At 46.1% G+C, this 22,763-nt stretch overlaps 1 protein-coding gene across 6 annotated transcripts in view; it reads right to left on the minus strand.

Moving 5' to 3' along the window:
- ZNF827 (zinc finger protein 827) overlaps positions 1-22,763 on the minus strand; it is a 175,199-nt gene that overhangs the window by 98,227 nt on the left and 54,209 nt on the right. For all 6 annotated transcript variants that reach the window (XM_084757517.1, XM_084757521.1, XM_084757518.1 and 3 more), the window contains exon 5: positions 11,282-11,515. In XM_084757517.1, the coding sequence (XP_084613643.1) occupies positions 11,282-11,515 (234 nt within the window). The remainder of the gene's footprint in view (positions 1-11,281; positions 11,516-22,763) is intronic.

The raw sequence follows: 22,763 nt of genomic DNA on the forward strand, positions 1-22,763 counted from the left end.
CTTCTTCTTCTTCTTCTTCTTCTTCTTCTTCTTCTTCTTCTTCTTCTTCTTCTTCTTCGTTTTTTTGAGACAGGGTTTCTCTGTGTAGCCTTGGCTGTCCTGGACTCCCTTTGTAGATCAGGCTGGCCTAGAACTCAGGTCGATCCACCTGCCTCTGCCTATTGAGTGCTGGGATTAAAGGCGTGTGCCGCCTCTTAATGAACTCTGGCTCCCTTGCAGCAACCTTTCCAAGAGTTTTTAAAATCAAACCTTCTTACAAATGCTGCAAGTGACTCACTGTCATTTCCTTTTTCTCTGGTCCCTGTGTCCTCTCTCTGGGTTCTCTCTGGTGCTGGGGCTGAAGGGAAGGGGGGGGCAGCAAACCAGATTCTGGGGTTGACCACCTAGGCCTAAAACCAAACAACTGCTGTTACACACTAAATCAATACCAGGTCTAGGAATGCTCAGAAAACACAATGTCAGAAGGAACAACGCTTTTAGGGACCAATAAACAGCACCCTGAAAAAACCCAACAGAACACTGTGCGTAATGCTGTGTGCTCGGCACAAGGGACACAAAGGAGACACTCCCCGGGGGCCACGTGACTTCACCGTCCTAGGTGGTCCAACTTCCCTCTCCATCCTCAGTCCTTGGGCTGTGCCTGGTCCTCTTCGCGCCTGACCACAGGGGCTATTACTTACCTTTAGCATTCTCCATGTGGCTCACGGGAAACTTCCATCAGGCCTTCCCATGAATGCCCTCTACCCCAAGAGCAAAGGAGTTTCTGGAATTCAAAGCACGGGGTGTGCATAAGTTTGGGCCAAGGGTGAGTTTACAGGGATCTGACAGCACCGGGAGAGAGAGAAATAAACGGGTTCACAAGCCAGGCTTTAACCACGGGCCCTCACCACCTAAGTTCGATCTTGAACTGAAATGTGCCAGCTCCTGCATCTACTCGGTGGCTGCCTCCACTTCTCCAGCTGCGGAGACACGGCGCACAAGCACGGGGCAAGCCACAGGAAACCAGGAAATGTGCAGATTCCAGCTGTTAGAAACAGGGAAGTAAATCAACCCACAGCAGAACCCCGGGGCGATTTATGTGAGGAAAACATACAGGGGTGGAGTTAATAAGAGAATTATTAGGAAGGAACACAAAGGTCACTTCAGAAGGAACTCACAGTCCCTGCACTCTGACCAGGAGAAAACACCACCGTTAAATCATTTGTTGTCATAAAGAATAACAGAAGCTGCAGCAAGAATCATCTCTTCAGGAAGGGTTTTTCCTATCTTTGGAGGCCTGGACTAGCTTCTGGAGTGAGCATGCGCAGAGAAGGTCCCGCGCCGACTTCAGGAGGGCCCCTGCTGCGGGTGAATTCAGCTCCTTGGCAGAGGGCAAGGCACTGAGCAGTGAGGGTTCCCTTCTCCAGGTAGGTCTGCCAGCACGTACCCGGATGAGCATGGGATCCACAGGGTTTAATTACACATGCAGATGTGCCCCTTCTTTGACACGAATAAGCTGAAGGGGAAAGGTTAACATGGAGGCGAGGAGGAAAACGGCCGCAGAATAAAAATGTTTCCATCCCATTGAAGAAAATAAGGATTCGTCTCTGCCTCACCAGACCATGAGGGGAAAGGGCCTAGGGTGGGCTAGGACTGGACACAGTTTCCACCGGCCCGGCAGGGTGCCCTCTGAGAAAGAATGCCAGGAGTATTAATACTCAAGTATGACATAGCTACATTGCAACAGGAGACCTCAGATAACTAAACACTGCTTAGCGACGTCACCATAAGATAGCATTTGCCAACGGCTTGTATTTAGACTGCTGATGACACAGTTTGTCAGCCGTAAGATATGACGTCTGTAGCCATCTATCCCAGGTACGTAAGGAAAACAGCATGTAAGCGGGCACATTAGCCTACAAACACGCTTCCTAGATGTTTTGTTTACTATCCCATAGGAAAATCTGGAGCGGCCGCCCAACCACCACCCATCAACCCCTGCCTCTGCTGTGCAACTCTATCCCCCCATCTTTCAGTCTCCAGACTCCAATCCGGCCCCAGTTCCGAGACAGCCAAACAGAAAAGGCATCCAGTGTGAAGGCGTCGCTTATGACATTCCTCGCAGAGGGCTTGCCTGCTTTCTGGGAATGCCAGCCAATACAAATTTCCGAGGCTCTATTAGCATATGCAGCTATGCAAGAGGGAGATGATAATAAAACAAGAGCCCTTTTGAGTCTGGACTTTCGGAATCCAGGCTTCAGTGTGGGAGGCAGGAGGAAGCTGGTTAAGAAAGCAGAAAGGGTGGCCTAGGCATGAGGGCTAAACCAGGGCGAGGGAGGTGCTGAGTACAGGCCCCGGGGGCGCAAAGCTCCCCATGGGGCCCGGCAACCGCCACTGCCACTCAGGTACAGCAGCCTCAGAATCCATAAGGACTGTGCAGAGTTATAAAATAACAGAAGGGCTCTCCTGGCTGGAGACTGAAATTGACTGTCTAAGCAGGGCTCTCCCGGTCTCCTTTTAGCTGAGAGGGGACAGCCTTCCAGGACTGCAGACAGCGGCTTCTCATTCAGTGCTGCTTAAACGGACAGAGTAGTCACCGCCCTGTGCACCCTATGGGCTCAGCAAGATCTGTAGCCGTCCAACAAACCACACCTTTATAGAGAAACACATCGTTTTGTCCCATTAAGGTGACTTGTTCCTTACTTATATAAAATATAAATGCGATATGCCATGTTGCTGCATTTATGAGTTTACAGATGCTTTTAAAAGGGTAAGTCCTTATTTAGATTTGGGCCCCAGTTTTATGTACTATGTGGGTACATGCACACATACAGGCATACATACAAATGTACATACATACACAGAAACATATATGTGGAGGCGGTGGGCATGGCAGTGAGATACGCATTTCGAGCGTTAGTTACAAGCCCACTGCTGATTGCATCCACTATACATCACTCATGAAGTTGACGTGCAAACACATTTGGTCATCACCCTAACTAAAAAAAGCTAAAAAACAAAACAAAACAACAACAACAACAAAAGCACAAGTTAGAGCAATCAGCTCAACTGGATAAGCATAATCCAATAGATTAGGTTTCATAGGCTAAATATCCCTGCAAATTAAGTGACACTTTGCTAATAAGTAAAGATGGGTTTTCCTTTTACTATTAAACAAGTCAGCATTTAGTTACTTTGTAGAATTATAGAAAATATAATGGTGCTCATGAGCAACAAAAGGAATTAAAAACGGAACCAGATTCTATCACAGGCGAACAGCTCAGTGTTGCAAACTGTGAAAACCCAGCCAAATAAGAAAAAAAATAAATAAACTGACATTCATCTCTTTCACAAGGCTTATGTCCAGAATATGAGAATCTTTAATAAGCCAAAATTAAAAAAAATAAAAAGTAACCCATGTAAAAAGTGGACAAAGAACTCAAGTAGATGTTTCTTCAGACGTGCAAGCATTACGTAGCATGCGGAATGGCGTCAGACGTCATCACTCACAGGGAGACACAAACCTAAATGACGGTGGAACGGCTAGGTTGTGAAGTATGGTGGTTGCAACAGTCAAGACAGGCGCATGTTTTCACAGAGATGTGCAGAAGTTGAAAGCTCATACATTACAACAAGGGATGCAGAGTGATCGGGGGAAAAAACACTTGGCAGTGCTTCACGGCGTTATAGGGAGTTCCCTTTTAGCCCACCAAGCACACAGTACCCAGAGATAAACCCAAGAAGATTAAACTGCTAAGACCACACAGAAACCTGCACAGGAACATCCGAAAGGGCAAAGCCTGAAACACGAGCCATGTCTCCGCTAAAGGGGGGGGGGGGGGAATCCAGCGGATCCATACAGCTGTCAGTATTCAGCCATAAAATAGAAAACAGAGCTGAGAAAGAGGAGCCAGGGAGATGGCTCAACAGGTGAAGATGCCTGCCATCCAACATGGCAACTTGAGTCCAACCCCTGGACTCACTTGAGGGAACCAATCCCCACAGACTGTCTTCTGGCCTCCACACTGGTGCACCTCACTCCCAAAATAAACAAAATGCCATTTAACAAATAGAATTGGTGTTACAACACTGATGAACCACAAAAACATGCTGAAAACTCAGACATAAAAGACCACATAGTACGTGAATTCATTAACACAAGGGGCCTCGTGTAAGCGAATATATTAAAACTGACAATAGATTAGTCAGTGGGAATAGTGAAGGCTGGCTGGTCACTGAGCCCCAGAGAGCCACTTGTCTCCGCCTCCCCAGTGCCTGGATGCCAGGTGCACACCAGCACACCCTGCTGTGCTTCTGTGGGTTCTGGGGTCAGAATCATCTCCTTCACTGAAATAGCCATGTCCCCAGGCTGCAGGGATGCTCAGGCTGGCCAAAAACTTGTGGTCCTTCTTCATCTTGTTTCTGCCTCCAGAAAGAATTATGCTGATAGCCCTGCACAGCCACAAATAAAAATCCTTTTTATTGAGATAGTATTTTTTTTAAAAAAATCTGGGATCCTTTTTAAAGCATAGCCTAAAATATATATGTGTGTGTATGTGTGTGTGTGTGTGTGTGTGTGTGTGTGTGTGTGTGTGTATCCAGTGCAATGCCACGCCACATTCAATAACTTCTCCATGTGTTCAGAAAGGCATAGATAAAGCACCTTCCAATCTTAGTCTGATTGTGCCGCTGCCGTTTTTTATACTGTCAAATGCCTCAGCAGCATGAGTTTGAGAATGTGGTAAATAAAAGGAATTAATAAAACAAACAGACAAAATACCTTCCTATTAATAGTTCTAAATCGGTTAGCATTATTTCTACATTATGCCTATGCCATGGTGCATGGGCAGGGGTCAGAGGTCAACCTGTGGGGAGTTGGTTCTCCCCTTCCATCCTGCACTTCCAGGGATAGAACACAAGTCCTCTTTCTTGGTAGTCAACCCCCTTAGATCTCGCCAGCCCAACCCCTTGAGCACTTTCCACAATGTGCTGATATCGCCTCAGTCACAGTTAGCTTTTGCAGACAAGTAGAAGCATTTGAAACTATGTAAAACCAGGTTATAAAATGTTTTAGGACAGTGTGAGGAGGCACACACCTTTCGTCCCAGCACTAAGTAGATAGACGCAGGTGAATCTGTGAGTGGAAGGCTAGCCTGGTCCACATAGTGAGTTCCAGGAAAACCAGGGCTATGTAGAGAGATCCTATCTCAGAAAAATTTTTTTTAATTTAAAAAAGAGTGTTTTAAAAAGTCTCATATCTTCTCCACTACTCAATTTAGCAACTTATAAGTCTGATGAAGGCAAGTTTTGTGATGATGAAACAGAATAATTTTCATTCTTACAGATTATTACTGATGTCTCATGCTGTAGCATCTATCTTACAGGTGCCTCCAACACCCATGTGTTAAAGGCTGATCCCAAGTGGCACCTCTGGGAGGTGGGCACCTTAAGCAGGTGGGCACTAGGGGAGTCTTCGCGTCATTGGGCGTGCCCTCCACGTGACTGTGAGACTCTGGGCTCTATTTCCTCTCTTTCACTTCCTGAGCATGCTCTGCTGAAACATGCTTGCCGCAGTGTTCTGCTGGCTCGCCACAGGTCCGCATGCAACGCAACTGCTTGCTCACGGACTAGAACCTCCAACCCTGAGCCAAAATACACCCGTTTCCTTTGTAAACTGACTGCGTTGTATATTTGTAATAGTGAAGGACAGCTGACTGACTAAAGTCACACTGCTGAAAGTGTGCTACATGTAAATACGGTGTCCTCAGGCATGGAAAGCTCAAAGGATAAAAGAATAAATAAGGGCTTATATATATTTAAAACAAAACCAAAAACTCACCACTGATTTCCAAAGGAGAAAAAAACAGATAGAAGAGCAAATAGTTTGCAGCCTGAAAATTAGTTCAGCTAAAATCTCTCATATCTCTCAAGAAAGTCTTCAGAACAGACACGGTGTTTGATGCTGTTTGGAGTGGCGTGGGGACATTCTCCAGAGAGATGTCAAACATGCCCAGAAATAATTCAGAAATTTCACTGCAATGGATGTGAAGAAAGTGGTATTATCCGAGGCTCATGAACAGCATGCTCTTGATTTGCCGGGGATATATTTCCTTCTTTGAAAAGGTTCTAGATGCCATTATTTCATAATAAATTAAAGGGCTCACCACAGAAGAAAAAAGACACCCATACACCCACACATACATGTCATTTAAAACGTGTCTATGCAAGTGAGAGCCAGATTGTCGTCGTCCGATGCCTCCCATCACAGTCCACCTCAGTTTTGGTGACATGAACACTTGCCAAACCTGAAGCTCAGTGACGGCTAGACTGACTGGCCCCAGGACGCTCCTGTCTTGTCTCCCAGAGCTGGGATTAGAGAGGTGTGTTGCAATGCCTGCCTTTTACATGGTTATTGGGGATCTGAATTCAGGTGTCCAAGCTTCCAGACATCGCAAGGACTTTACCCAGTGAGCCATTTCCACAGCCTGGGATTCTTATTCTTTCCTTTTTAAAATCTAATTTTAAAGTGTGTGTGCGTGGGGAGAGAGTGCAGGTGCCTGTAAAGTACAGTGGTGCCAGATGCCCACGGATCTGGAGCTACAGGTGACTTTTAACTGCTCAGCACGGTGATGGGACCAAACGCTTGTTCTCAGTGCGTGTTCTTAACCGACAAGCCATCTCTCCAGCAGCCCCAGCGTTCTCCCTCTGAAATGTCATTCTTAACTGCTCCTTTACATTTGCCCAACTGTGCATGGTACATCCTGCACATCCATTCCCGTTCAGTGAGCAATGCCACAGAGAGAAGGGAGGCCTCTGCTTCTCTCGGGACCTACCTCCTCTTCCCACAGCACAGCCGTGGGTAAACATCCCATCACTTCTGGCAGTACGTCGCATCTGTGACCACACTTATGACATAAGTTGGCAAGGTGACCAGACATTGCCACGTCAGTCTGACGGTACCCTGACTGGTTCCCACTGCATCTCACGTTACATAGCCTAATGTGCTAAACACTGAGATTGAGGCCTCTTTACATGAAGGCTTCTGGGAATTATCTTTGGCAAGCACAGGCTTACCAGGGAAGTTTCACGGTTTTGGCTGCTGTGTCCAGCCATTTCCTCAAAGCGGGTTGCCTTCTTTATGGCGACTGACATCCTGGGTCCAGCTGTCAGGCACTCACCTTCATAATTAACAACTGGAAAGCGAATCTGAAGCCCAGTAAAGAAGAAAACTCGGACGCTGCCAGCACGCAGGCTGTGGACGCTTCAGCCTGGCTCTAATGACGTGTATTTCCCCTAGAGAAGCCAGCTGTCCGCCTGGAAAGCACCCTCCCTACCCAGGTTCCTCCACATAGGAAGATCTCACGGGGTGTGTGTCTAGGCCACGTGCCAACCATTCTTCCTTACGGCCTGAGCTCATTTAAACATGGAAACACGAGGTAGCCCAAATCATTGACTAGTTTCTTCTTGTTAATTCACTGAAAACCTACGTAAGAAAACAGAAGGAGGCAGGTGGATCGATGTGAGTTCAAGGCCAGCCTGGTCTACAAAGTGAGTCTAGGACAGCCAAGGCTACACAGAGAAACAAACAAAAAAAAAAAAAAAAGAAAAGAAAAGAAAAGAAAACAGAAGGAAAAATTCTTCTCCTTAGCTATTCTTTGGGTCAAAAAAGAAACACAGAAAAGCATCTCCCACGAACTATTATTACTATTCAACTGTCTCCCTCCCTTAGCTGAGGTTTCCATCCTCCGTATTGTCAGCTACTTCAGTCAACTGTGTTCCCAAAATAGTGAATGGTAACTCTACAACAAACTAAGAATAGGTTTGAACAACTTGTATTATAATACACTGTTATAACCAGGAGGGGCAGGGAATATCTTTAATGCCAGCACTCGGGAGGCAGAGGCAGGCAGATCTCTGTGAGTCCCAGGCCAGCCTGGTCTGCACAGTGAGTTCCAGGCTGACCAAGGCTACAAAAAAGCAAACAAAAGAAAGTTCTGTACTTAGATAATCGCTTTCCGTGCCTGGTCATAAGCCAAGCATTATCATCACTGGACTGTATGAGGGAGGCTGTTTATAGGGCTCAGTGCTCTCTGTGATTTCAGGCCTCCACCTGAGGCCCCTGAAGGCATGCCTCCCACTAGCTAAGAAGGGACCACTATAGGTTTGTTTTGTTTTGTTTTGTTTTTACACAGGTTCTTTCTGACCAAAGGATTTTGCAGAAAATGACCGAGACTGTAAATGAGATTATGCAAATTGGGAGGACTTGAGGACACCTGTCCACAAGCACACCTAGACTAGGACTCTGGAGGTCAGTGACACCTTGAACGTGTCCAGAGGCTTTGGGAAATGAGCACTCACTCTCATCTATGAGGGAGTCAAAAGGCTCCAATAAATCCTTTACTTGGGTATCTTTTGGGGCATGCCTGTTCAAACTGTTAAAATGATATTTAAAGATGACAGAGAACTTACAACTTCTTCCTAGCATCTTTTTTCTTTTTAATTTCACTTTTTCTTTTCTTTTCTTTTCTTTTTTTTTTTTAGCCTTAATTAGTGAAGAGAAACATGGATGTTTCCTTTTTGGTTTGTTTGGTGACAGGGCCTCACTCTGTAGCCCAGGCTGGGCTCAGAACTCACAACCCTACCCTAGTCTTTCTCCTACTGGAATCACAGGCATGTCCTTCTCCACAGGGCTTAATAACCACTTCACTGCTAAGCAGGAAAAGCCCTTCTTACCTCATGGCTTTGGAATGAAAAGCCATTCGGTTTTAACCCACTCCCCTCCCTTAGGACTTATGTTCGCCTGAGCACAGTGTGCTAGAGCAACGCAGGGCTACGGTTCTTCGGATGCATGTCACTGCCTGTCTCCCTACACTGGACAGGTAGTGGCTACAGCCAGACAGCAGTAAAGAATTCCATCCATCTTAAGGGCATGTGACCTACTGTAATATTCCACTAGGAAATTCTCTATCCTTCAGCCTGCTGCTGCTTTGTTGGTAGTCATTTCAGGGGCCAGCTCACCTGCTCTTGAAATTAAGAGAGAAAACAGGGTTAGCTGGGCAGTGGTGGTGCATGCCTTTAGTCTCAGAGAGACAGGACACTGTGTGTGTGTGTGTGTGTGTGTGTGTGTGTGTGTGTGTGTGTGTGTGGTCAGCCAGGGCTTTGATGTAAGCTCCAGGACAGCCAGGGCTACACAGAGAAACCCTGTGCCTGAAAAACAGTGTAAAACACTACTGGTGAGAGCACAGAAATGTGGCGATTTTGATGCACGCGTCCTTGGCCCAAGTCTCATGTACATAGGAGGTTTTGTTGTTGTTGTTGGTGGTGGTGGTAGGTTTTTTTTAAGGAGGGAAAAACAATAACATAGCTATCAGTCTTCATGCAAGTTTATTTCCACATCATGAAGGAAGACGGTTGCCCTTCATAAACAGGACCATGGCATCCATTCAGCTATGACTGAACCCCATTGTAATGCACTCAATAAAAGTCAGTGCCCACACTTAGAAGGAGCCCTAGTAACCCACAAAGTTTGTTAAATGTTCACAGAAGCATTTGTTTTGGGGGGGGGGAGGGAATCTCATTATTATCTAAAAAGTAATTACCTGTTTAAGGCCCTCAAGTCACACTGTCCGAAAGGATTAAGATAAAATAGTTTCCTTGAAGAGCATCTGTCCAGAAACCTCACTCCCTGCTCTCATAACCTCTGTCAGTGTGGTCCAGCTCCACTGCTCTCCATACCGGAAACAGTGAGTTCTGAACCGGCAGAATCTCCTATCAGGGAGGGCACAGAAACCACTGGGGGAGAGAGAGTTTAGTCCCTTATAAGTGGAGAGCTACCTCCGGGAGAACAAACAGAGGTGGGTGGGTGACCTCTTCAGATTGATTGAGCAACAGCAACAGAAGGGCGGCCACATCACTGAGATATTTTGCGAAGGAGGAGGACAGAGCTACTCTAAATTATATTGGCTCAACTATGACTAGTTGAGCTTCCCAGCTTTGGGATCTTGCTAGACCTCCATCAATGCCAGACACACCATCGCTGCAAAGTCTGGGGAAATAGAGATACAATAAGACCACAGTTACCTGACTCTGGTGCTTTGCTGCCAGCAAACCGTGTTCCCCTCAAATTCCAGTGTGCTTTGAATTAACATCAAAGATAAGCATTCCTAACCCCACCAAACGGCAGATACAGGGATTTCAAGTGTTCTGAGATGCTGACTCCAAGTAAATCGCTCGTAATCTCTTACCTTCCAACCTGCTAGTCAACCCGAAACACTGTCAGAATTGCTGATGAAATTACAGATCAGAGAGGAGGCCCGCAAAGGCGGTCCTTGCTTTCATCCTCCGAGCACAGCAAGTTCCCAATGAAAAACAGCTTTTGATTCACATTAGCATTTCAAACGCAGTTCCTAAAAATTACCTTCAGGAGTCAGTGAGCTAAGCAGAGCTATGACTTGACAGGCAAGATCACCAATACAGCTTTTTCTTCCATGTTTTGAAAGCTATAGCCTTCCACCAAAAACAAACAAACAAACAAACAAAAATAAAAAACAAACAAAACAAAACAAAACAAAAACACTTTATTTTTCACCTGTTGTAGAGGACCAGGTAGATACTTGTACCAAAAATCCAAAATACACTAGCTTCAGTTTACAGCCCTATTTTTTCCTTATACCCAATAAGATGAGATTACATTTAGATGTTAGTGGAGTCATCCATTCATCTTAAGAATAGGTCTTCCATTAGGAAGGTCTTTCTTCTTACAATTATTCATTGCTACTCTGTTGTTAATTACTTTGAGTGCCACCTCAACTTCTCACCAAGCCAAAGAAAACATTTCAACGGTCCTTAAAGACTATAGTATAAATGCACAAAAGACATGGGAGCCTCACTTAAGAAAAGATATTTTGATCAATTAGAAGGAATCCTGGGGATATTATTACAATCCGTTTAAAGCCGTTGCTTAGATCATCTCAGATGCCGGTAATGTTTTCTGACCATTTCCAATAATATTCAGTAAGAGAAGGCCGTATCTAGATAGGCACTGCACAAAGGGAAGCGAAAACGCTCACACATCTAACGTGGGACCTGAAGCCGTTGTCTAGCCAGGTACAGCATAGATAGAAACGAACAAATTCATGCATGTAACAGCGAAACTCAAGCCAAGGAATCTGATCACTCCTTAAAATCGCCTTTTTCGCGCTATCGGCACCATCGGGTTAATTATAAGCCATGCAAGGAACGGTCCGGCTGGCTTGCACGTGGAATGACCAGAATGGAAATATTTTAAGACTATATCGGGTACCTGAGAGTTTCATGAGAAGTTCTGAGGCAGCTTTGGCCGACATGTCCCGCCTTAGCACGTTCCCCTTGCCTTCCTGGGGAGTTAGTGGGTCCTCAGAGACGCTGGGCGCCGCCACTTCCGGTTCCGGGCTGAATACGTAGCTGGACCGAGGCAAAGGCGTGCTTAGGGACTCCTCTTCCTTGGGCTCCTCCTTCACTTTAAAATTAAGATTCATGGGTTCTTTCTGGTTTGCAGCTGTCAAAAAAAAAAGAAGAAGAAGAAAAAAGAAGAGAGACAGAAAGAAAGGGAAGGATATATATATATATAGATATAGAGATATATCTATGTATCTCCTCCAAGTTGCCCCACACTTCACTGTACCTTTATACAGTGTACCCCAAGAGCCTTTGCCTCAGTTGGGTATCAGCTTCAGCATATATTAAACCTGGAGTATTTTTTTTAAGTGCTATATTTTCTCCTTGGTTTCTCTAAGCATCCTCTCTGGGCATGCTGTTGCCTCCCTGGAGTTTTAGCACGTTCTCCAGCTAATTCTATCATTAATGAATGGCTCACGACATTATTCTGCTGTCAGATACTGAAATTAAATCAGGAGTAAGCAGCGGTATCTGAAACTAAACCGCTGGGGTGGCTGGAAAGGTGATAATGGAGAATCTGCCCAGAAGGAAACCAGGGGCTAGAGATGCACTGTTCTCACCTCGTTATCAATGGACAGTACTGACCCATGCACAAAGGCCATACGCTTTGCTGTATTGTCACCATGAGTAAACCTATGCCTGCCCCAGAGGTCGTCTTCACAAACAAATTGGGATTTGGAATTTTTGTTTTGTTTAGAAAAAAAAAATATTTTGGAACAATTTTAGATTTACAGAAAAAAGTTGCAAGGATAGTTCTAAAAACTTCCACGTAGATGTCCCTGGCATTCCCTAGGGGTAACGTCTTATTATGTCTAATCGCCACAATCATCAGAACTAAGAAATTCATGTGGCTATGACCCAAACTCCAAGTTTGTCCACTAATGTCCTATTTGAATTTTTCTGAAACCATGTGCAGCTGGTGTGGAGAACTTGGTCAGACCTGACCTAACCAGCCTGCCATGGGATGGCTTCTGTGAGCTGGCTGCTCTGTGCCTTTCCCCTGGGCACACCACACAGAAAAGGCTACAGGTGAGAAGCAGCTCCCCCCCCCACTATCCCTCCCACCTCCCTCAAAGACCCACATAGGACCAATAGTGGCTGTGCCACACAGGATGTGTTTAATTTTTCTTTTCATCCCAACCTGTATTCTTAGCAGCTCTTCTTAAAAATAGCCTAGCCCATTTCATCTTAACAAACCATTTCATCTTAACAAACAAGACAGGAAAATTAGCCCCCAACACAAGCACCTACAGTTCCTTTCCATCTCTAAGGATGCTTACTGTAGAACACCAGTTTGGCTCAGCATATTTGCAAACCAAGTGGGTAGAGGATCACCTCCAGGTCTCACAGTTACAACTCGTCAGAGCTGGGACTTGAACCTGGGTCCCTGTGTCACTGACTGCCTTCACCACACAGCATCTCCACTTGGAACCTTGGGTTGTGACGAAAGCAAGCTTTAAAGCCCTGGTTCAAATCCTACATGCTCAGTGTGGTCTGCGCCGACCTTCCTGTTTAAGGTAGCGCGACCCTCACCTGACTGTACTCCTCATCTTTTCACTCTGCTCTCATCTTTTTACCCTCCCACACATGAACACTTACCGTTGAATAACACACTGTTAAGGGCAGGAGCGCGCCCCTCCCCTACTCCCTATGAAAGTTGAAGCAACAGTTTTCCAGTGTGCGAGCGGTTGCATTTGGGCTTTGAGGGGACACTGGGGCTGGTTCAGTGAAGCATAAAGTTAGGGTCATAGTCCAGTGTCGGTACCAGTGGTTCTAAGAACTGTTTTGTCTCCGTCTCTTCTTATGAAGAGAGACACCACAGCTGTCTCTCCACTGGGGCAAAGGTCACGTGAGGACATGGAAAAAAAGCCATCTACAAACTGAGCAGTGAGGAGGCCCCAGGAGAAATCAAACCTGCTGACAGCTTGACATTGGGCCTCCAGCCTCCAAAACTGTAAGAAATACACATCTGTGTGTAAGACACCCAGGCTACGGTGCTTTGTTACTCAAGTACTGTATAACGTGTTTCGACGTCTTAGGAGAGCCCTGACAATCTCTTCCTCTGACTCCAGGGTCAGCTTCACAAAGACACTAACCTGTTTTTAACGTTGATGGTGTCAGGAGCCGAGGACAGTGCCTGGCACATCGCAGCAGCCCTATCTGCACTTAGCTGAATGATAAGATGTGTTTGCTCTAAAGCAGTGACGTTGGTGGCTTTCTAGTAGTAGCTCCACGGTCAACAAAAGTGAAGAACTCTGGCATTCCCACCCGAAGCAGCCACAAGTGCGCTCCCTGGACGTATCTCCATGGCTGAGGTAAAGTTCACTAGACCATGGGCTTACCGGAATACATCCTTTGAAGACCTGCGGATTCTAGCATCACTAACAATGGCCGCCTAGCCCTTTGTGGACAGAGCTATCAAATCTAAACCAAGGGGAACAATGACAGTCCCTAGAGCAAGGCGCACACGGGCGGTCCCTAGCTCATCCCAGATCGCTCTAGCTGACTTCGTTTACTCAGCTGCTTTTTCAAATTCCCTCCTGGGAGGCAACTGGTAGCACCTAAAGGTCCCTGCCCTTCCCCAACTCCTTCCTTCCAGAACCTTCCTAAACCCTTTCCCCAGCATACCCTGCTCAGTCACAGCACTGTAAACAGGAAAGAGGAATTCGAAGTGAGCAGATACACACTTGTGCATTGCTTCAACGCTGTCCTTTTATTTACAAACATGTTTAACCTTCTAGAAGACTAGGAAAGGTAAAAGACTGAGCAAGAATCCTAACTTCAGAGAGGGCAACCACACTGAGCGGATGCTGGTGGAATTCACAAGTACCCTCCAGGAAGGTTAGGAAGAAGAAGAAGAAGAAGGAGAAGAAGGAGGAGGAGGAGGAGGAGGAGGAGGAGGAGGAGGAGGAGGAGGAGGAGGAGAAGAAGAAGAAGAAGAAGAAGAAGAAGCCCAGCATTGTTAGTGAAACCTTAACTTCATGGGCCTTCAACAAGGCACTTGTAAAGTGGCTGTGCTGCTGTGACATAAGCTTCCATGGTGCTACCGACCTGGTTTTCATTCTGACTATATCAAGAATAACATAAGAAGCCTGGCATGGTGGCACACACCTTTAATCCCAGCACTTGGGAGGCAGAGGCAGGCGGATCACTGTGAGTTCAAGGCCAGCCTGGTCTACAAAGTGAGTCCAGTAAGGCCAAGGCTACTCAGAGAAACCCTGTCTTGAAAAACAGGGGAGAAAAAGAATATCATAGCATTAAATTGCGTTTGTTGAGGAGACATAAATGTCATTAATGATACAACAGGAAAACATGTGGAAAACAGTTGTTTGGTCAAGCTTTACTTTCTAGGTATTTGGATGTAAAGAGAAGACGTAAAAATGAAAATGCACAGGCTGGGTTGCTTGCTCTCTGTCAGTTATCAGAAATGTGTTCACTGAGGCTGGTACATGAGGCTTGTAGTTTATAATTAATATAACCACATAATTGTCAATTTTTAAATGATGCTACTTTTTAAAAGACCCACATAGGCAGAGAAAAGTAAAATTAAAGATGCTTTCCTTTGGGGTGGTGGTGGGGGGATGCTGCGCAGGTGTCGCTCGAAGAAAAGCCATGATCTGTGACTTGCTTTGACGTCTACTTCGTTACTGTTAGACACACACAAAGACCTGTGCACACATGGAACTCAGCCCATAAAGGCTTGCACGGCGCCTGTCCTGACTTCTGTTCACGTATCTTAAAATTGGCAGAAGATCCACGTCCAACAGGGACGTCTCCCTAATCAAGAGGCCATTCAAAGTCTAACGTCATGTACATCTGCAACATTGTGTACTTGATGGAGTGGGCAGTCATTTAAAGGAATCAGATCAGTTTCCATGAGTATGTACAACTCAAGATAAAGACGAATTCAGGAAAGCAATGGGCAAAATAATTGCAGAGCCTCAATCCTCAGTGGTGGGCATTGGTGAGGTGCAAATGAATGTGTAAAAGCATCCTCAGTTCACAGGGAGGTTCCTTCTGAGATTTGGTCCCCAAAGAAAAGCACCATACAACTTACTTAAAGACAATTCTTGGGTGGGTAAGGCAGTTCAGGAGTAGAGGTGCTGTCTGATGACCTGAATTCAATCCTTGGGACCCACATGATGGGTCTCACAGTTGTTCAGCTTTTCTCTAACCTACACACACACACACACACACACACACACACACACACACACACACACACACACACCATTCTTTGGTGTTCTGGGAGGCAGATGTCTATGAGTTCAGGACCAGCCTGGTCCAAGACAGCCAAGGCTACACAGACAAACCCTGTCTTGAAGGGAAAAAAAGGGGGGGGGGAAGAAGAGCATTCTTTGGTTTAATACTGAGCACAACAAACATTTAAATAATCACAGGGGGTTAAGTCATCTTCGAACACACAGGAAGGACGTGAATATTTGCAGGTGAGGAAATTCGAAAGGTTAGCAAAATGACCTGTCCCCAGTCACAGAGCTCAAGTACAGAGGCGCTGGGCTCCAGAGCATCCACTGAAGAGGCAGAGCTCTTCCTGTTCTTCCTTCCTCACCAAGACACCCAGGCTCCTTTAAGGCAGCTCAGTGTGTGCCTTGGAGAATATGTAATGGACTGCACTGAGCCAGGGATCACTAGCGACAAAGGGAAAGGTGAGTGTTGTCTGAAGCAGAGAGGCTTTTCCTGAAATCATGGGACCCTAGGACCATTTGACTGAGTGGATGCAAGAGGAGAGAAAGAGAGACTGAGACACGGTTGCTTTGGCCCTGTGCTGTTGGTCCCCTGTGCTGAGAGAAAGGGACCTGTGTAAGATGACGACAGAGCTCTCTGGTTTCCTGTCTGGCAGTCTGATGAGTGCTAAGCTGCTCTGTGAGAAAGCCTGGCCACTGGGAATTACATTCACGACATCATCTTAAGGCAGAGCAGGCCTGAGAAGAGAAGCTCATACACTTGATTTTCAAACAATGTTCCAAAGAACCGTGGGACACGCTTCAGGGGCTCCAATTAATGTTCGTCTCAAATGTAATTTTTAAAGTTGCCTCTGAATTCATGTAACACGTGATTTTGAAATGTGTATCCCTGTCGGGAAGACACCGGAAATGTCGCATCACCAGAGACCGCTAACGTGCTGCTGGTGTTGATGAGTCAGTTTAGCTTTGGTTAATCGGCGTCTCCTGCTACCATGGAGTTGTTATACTTCTGGTAATACCTCAGGATAAGGAAGCAGCTTGCTGCCAAGTGTGGGGGCGCACACCTTTGATCCCAGCACTTGAGAGACAGAGGCAGATGGATCGATGTGAGTTCGAGGCCAGCCTGGTCTCCAAAGGGAGTTCCAGGATAGCCAGGGCTACACGGAGAATCCTGGCCTCAAAAACCAAACAAACAAACAAAAGGAAGCGGCTTGCTGATCTTTGTAAAACCATAGGCCTGTGTGCAAGTGCCACTGTGAAACCGTACAAACACGGTGCCGCTGGAGTGCATGCTTTAAGTCAGCTCCTCAACCTTAGCAGTGTGAGCACACGATCGTCTGCTGGAGAAGGGGCCTGCCACACACACCACAACCCTCCTCCAACTAGGTGCTGCTAGCTCCTACCAGTTGTTGGAGGCAAAAATATTTCTCTAGACATTCCCAGCTGTCCCCGGGGCATACCTGCCTTAAGTTAAACGCCAGGGTAAGGTCTAGAACAAGTGCTTGCTTGGGTGTGGCCTCTCATTATGGCTAGCAGACAAAACAAGACAGAGATACGCAAAGATACATAAATGCGGCTGGTTCTGTCAGTTGGGGTCACAGTGCACAGTCCAGGGGATACAGAGCGTTTCTCAGGATTAGCTTTTCCAACCGTGCCGACAACACTTTGGATCTTAATACCATCTCCGTGTTGCAGATGAAAAGCCTGAGACCCAAAGAGAATACAAACTTTTCCCTAACACTGGGTCACTAGTTACCCATGGCTAATAGAGACTCATTGGCAGCTCTGATGGGGTTGTCAGCATGAGGGCAGGTGCTGACTGCTGCCTGCTCTGGAGAAGAAACTTTGTTACTGGGAAGGGACATACAGGTTGTTATAGGGTGGGTTGCTAAGCACTGGTTCCCATTTCTACAATGCCTCTGCACGAAGCCATACCTCTTTTTGTTGGTTTTGCTTTGTTTTGGGGTTAAGGTCTCTATATACAGCCCAGGCTGACCTTGAGCTGCCCCTATCACCCGGATGCTGAGATTGCAAGCATGAGCCTTCCTACCTAACAAGGCTTCAGTTAGAAAAATAAACCTGAAAATGTAAGAAACAATAATATTGTTATAGAGACTGCTCCAGAACACCAGAGTGACTCTCACATCTAATTGCTTAAGTTTTTAAATAAATGCAACAAATGTAAACTCCTACAATAGTTCTATTTTTTTAAATACCATTTCTATGTGTTTTATGGAAAGCCTGCATTTAGTATTATTTTTGAAAAAATTAAATTAATTAAACTTTTACAATACAACAAAGTGAAAGCCAACAGTGTTTGCACTCCCTTCTTTTATGATCAGAAAACATGGGTGCAGAAAATGATACTGTTTTTTTAAAGTCACAGTTGTCAATGATTGAATTGTAATTAAAACTTAGTTCTGGGGACTGTACCCCAGATCTAATCTGTCAAGCTGTCCGGGGGCATTATGCAACATATGTACAGACTTGGGACCTGGAGCTTTCCAACGATTTGATGTGCTTTAGGTGAGAAAAATAAATCGTCTTCTGAAAGCTATTTAATGAAATAACAATAACAGTTGAATACTACTTTTAAATATTAAACCTACTAGATGCATAAGGAATTCTTTTTTTTTTTTTTTGGTTTTTGCGAGACAGGATTTCTCTGTGTAGCCTTGCCTGTCCTGGACTCTCTTTGTAGACCAGGCTGGCCTCGAACTCACAGCGATCCGCCTGCCTCTGCCTCTGCCTCCCGAGTGCTGGGATTAAAGACATGAGCCACCACGCCAGGCTTTTGTTTTTTTGTTTGTTTGTTTGTTTGTTTGGAGGAATTTTTAAAATATTAATTAAGAGTTTTTTAAAACCTTTCTCTTTCCCAAATAATTTTATAACCAGTTTAGCGAAAGTTTTAAGGTCTCATATTGCCCATCAAGCAGTGCAGGGGTTAATCCTTGGCCAGTGCACTGGCCGAATCATCAGTGTTGCTTTGGATCTGGATCTGTGCACCCAAACCAAGGAAGTCCTCAAAGGTCCCCAGGGACAGATACAATGATGGACGCACAGAGAACAGTTGAGGGTAGCAATAGCCAATGGAGCTGCAACGATGAATAATGAGCTTTTTTTTTCTTTCCCTCCACAGGCTGCACTGCGTTTAAAAGCAGCCTGTGGAGCTGGGCATGGTAGTGCACCCCTGCCATCCAGCACTCAGGCAAGGGGGACTGGACTCAAGGTCATCTTCAACTCCCGAGAGAACAGGAGGACACTCTGGGCTACATGAGACCCTCACTAAAACAAAACAAAACAAAACAAATCCCACATAGGATGAGGAAGGGTGGCCATCTGCAGTAATCGTCTTAACAGACAGGATGTCTCTCTTGTCAACAGCAGGAAGGACTCGTCCTGGAAAATCGCTCAAGCCTTGAGTAAATGGGAAAGAAAGCTGTATTTAAAGTCCATGCTATTAGCACATTCAAAGAATGATCTGCCTTGAGAGCCTTGGAGTCATCTGCACAGAGACGATGACGACGAGCGAGGACACCCATGGTTTGGACCACATCCTTCTCATGGCCTCCTGGACGGACCGCCTACTCCAGGAGCATCGCCCCTTGGCTTCTGCACCTGCCATCTTAAATTAAATGAACACAGAGACAAGCTGGTTCCTAGACCAGTTTGTAAATGATCCTGGCCGCTGTGAGTCACCAGGAGACTCTAAACAACTGGAGTGTGTGGTGGGCTGGGAAACCGGCAGTGACACCTGCCTTGTGAGCAGCTCCTCCTAAGCGGAAGAGGAAGAGGATCTTTGGAACTTCGTGGTTCAAGTGACCAGACCGCAGACCAGTAGAGGAGAGGGGGCCAAGGCTGGATGTGAGACAAGTGGTGCAGGAGCCCCCATTTTTTCCTGGGAGCAACAGAAAGGTGGTTACCCAATAGAAAGAGAACTAGTTAGAGGGTGTAACCCCGTTGTTGGTGGAGTGCTAGCCTCCATGCACAAAGCCCTATGTCGGAAGCCTACTACAACATAAACCGAATGCGGTGGTACATGCCTGTAATCCAAGCACTCAAGAGATGAGGCAGGAATGTCAGGGGTTTAGCATCATGCTTGGACATGAGAGATGGTAAATAAATAAATAAATAAATAAATAAATAAATAAATAAAACCAAGCAAAGTCTAACCAGTGTAGAAAGTACTGGAACCGAATCATCAGTGTTGCTTTGGAGAGAGAGTTTGGTCTGGGGTCAGGGGACTGGGTGATGGGAGCACCAGGAGACAGACGTCTAGGGATGAAGTGAAGACTGCCCAGAAAAGAAGGGACTATATAGATACATTTTTGAAGACGCACAGGGAAAAAAAAAATAACCAGAGTAGAGACTAAAAAGCACATGTATTAGAACTAATGCCATGATTCGAAGCCAAGGAAAATAAACAGTGGAGCAGACGGAGGTCAAAAGACAGTTCGCTTAACTGAGAAATAAAAATTAGGTAATAGCTAATTAAGTGGTCACAAGCCAAGCCTTTGTAGTGAGCCAGGGCTGGTGGTTCTTACTGCCGAACCCTTCCAACTCTCAGCCTTCTTGTCTATAGGGTAGGTTTTGTGGTGCTGACCCTCTGGGGCTGCAGAGGGTTAAGAAAGAAGCTGCATAAAGTGGCTGGCTCAGTGCCAGTTCCCAGGAAACACTTCTGATTAATGACACGCCTACACCAGCAGTAGGCGTGGCAACAGTGTCCACAGTGAGAAGGAAGGGGATGACTGGGTTTCAGTTTTATTGGACATAATAGTCTCTATTGGATTCAATGGTCTCTGATAAATTTTCCCAAAGCTCAGTCAAGGGCTGGCCAGGTGGCTCATCAGGCAGAGGGGCCCGCCGACAAGCCTGACGAACCGAGTTCAATCCCCGGAACCCTCAGAACAAAACAGGACAAAACAACTGGCTCCTGCAAATTGTCCTCTGACCGCCACACACAGGCTGTGCCTGCCCCAACACACACACTCACAGTAAGTAAGTAAATAAGTAAGTAAGTAAATAAATAAGTAAAATGTAATGAGGTGGCGTTTTGGTTTTGGTTTGTCTTGTTTTTGACCATCATAGAACCAGATACCCATTTGCATCACAGGAAAGAAAGAAATATGTGAACTCTACTTGTGACCGGTTTTTTTCTTTTCCACTGTTACAATGTAACGTGTTCAGAAACAGACAGGTGGAGGTCTACAGAAATGTTGGCTAGCTCTTACCGCTCTATTTGCAGAAGTCTAAAATAGGTATACAACTGCTAGGGCTGGGTGCGTGGCTTCGTGCTAGCATGCAGAAGCCCCGTGGTTCCATCCCAGTCCCACACAAAAACTTAAAATTGAATGTCAAAGATTCCTGATGGACAGTAGCCAGGGGAAGGCTCTGTTGGAGAGGCCGGCTACCCTAGACCTTGAAAAGAGCAGAGGGCAGAGCCAACGTGCTGTATGGTTACCTCTTTGCCTTGTAATTTGGAGAGTGAACTCCTTTGGGCAGGGGACGCTGGAAGCACACAGCCTGGGTTTCATCTCCAGTCTGTGTGCTTATTAGCTGTGTGGGTGTGAACGCGACCTTTAGCCTCTCTCGGTTTCCTCCTCCGTGAGATGGAATGACAACAGTACTCGTATAAAGGGATGTTACGAGGTTCCAAGGAGCTGAAACCAGCAGAGTTGGTACCATAGGTACAGATACGGCAGCGGTGAGTAAATACCTCCGGGTTGCCTACCGTCCACATAAATTTCAACACCAGTGTGTACAACTCCAGGCTCCTACCTCCTCCACTTGCTTGCTAATAATCCTGCCGTCCCCTGCAGTAGCAAGTTATTAAAAAGCCATTAAAAACAACACATGCCCCCCCTCTCTCTTTGAGAAATGACCAAATTCGATTTTTTAAAAAAAGGGCATTCATGCTATCTACTCGCACACGGCCCTCCTGCAGCTGCTCACACGAGGAATTCAGTCACGTGGCCCGAGAGTGCCTAGGCAGGCCTGAACGGTCCTACAGAAGTCTGAAAAGCAGGCTGTCAAACAGCTCATTCCAGGAAACATGCCCCCACGGCGATGGATGAGTCCCTGGCTACCAGCACTGAGTCTCGCTCGGGGCATGAATGGCACAAGGCTGGCATTTACGTGGAAGAAGACCCAGTTGTTCAGATGCTGCCAAGGCAGCCATGGGACGCATCAGGCAAGAGGGATGACCTGGTTCGCTGGCCATCTCCAGCTACCCTTCTCCATCCGGCAGGGGTCCCTAACACTTACACATAGGCCTGACTGTTACTCCCAAATGCGTCAACATAGTGAGCCACAGATGGAGCTTTCAGCACAAAGGCTTCTGGGAAACGACAAGATATGACACAGAAACTTCTGTGGGCATCTTTCATTTCTACTTGAAAACTATGGCTGGGGCACCCAGAAGCCAGAAGCATTGAGCGGGTGCCTGTCTGTTCACACGCCCTCGCTCCGAGGCTGAGGCTGAGAAGATTCTACAGAAGTCCCACCTTTCATACTTAAAATTATTTTGCTGTCGGTCTTATGGAGCTAATAGGTTGTGGGAGACAGCACAAAACTTTTTTGTCAGTTTCCAGATTAAAAATAGTTGAAATGACTTCTATCTTTTATTTTGGAAAGCCAGGGACAAAAAAGATATCCCTTGCCAAGAAGTGAGGTGCCAAGTTTCTGTCAACTAACTGCTTGGTTATAATTTGGGGAGTTAGAATTAAATTTGTATCTTGAAAAAAAAAACCGGCATCTTGAAGGAAAAGATGATAGGAGACTATTACAGGCAACTTGTAATTTGTTCCTCTAATGAGGATGCCCACGGCTCTTTGTGTGGGTAGGTGCTCCTGTGTATATGTGTTGGGGAGGGTGCCTATGCACACATTAGCTCAGATGTCAACTCTGGGAGTCACTTTTAGGAGGTGTCCACCTTGTTTTTTGAGACAGGGGCTTTCACCGTACCTAGGAGTTGACAATTATGACAGGCTGGTCCAGTGAGCCTCAGGGATCCACCTGCCTTTCTCTCTTTATCACTAGGATTACAAGTCTGTGCTACCACACCCGCCTTTTACATGGGGTGCTGGGGATTAACCCCCTGGCTTCATGCTTGCTCTGATAAACACTGTCTCGCCAGGTCCCTGG

The sequence above is a fragment of the Acomys minous genome (assembly GCF_964271855.1).
Source record: "Acomys minous genome assembly, chromosome: 14".
NCBI classification, from domain to species: domain Eukaryota; kingdom Metazoa; phylum Chordata; class Mammalia; order Rodentia; family Muridae; genus Acomys; species Acomys minous.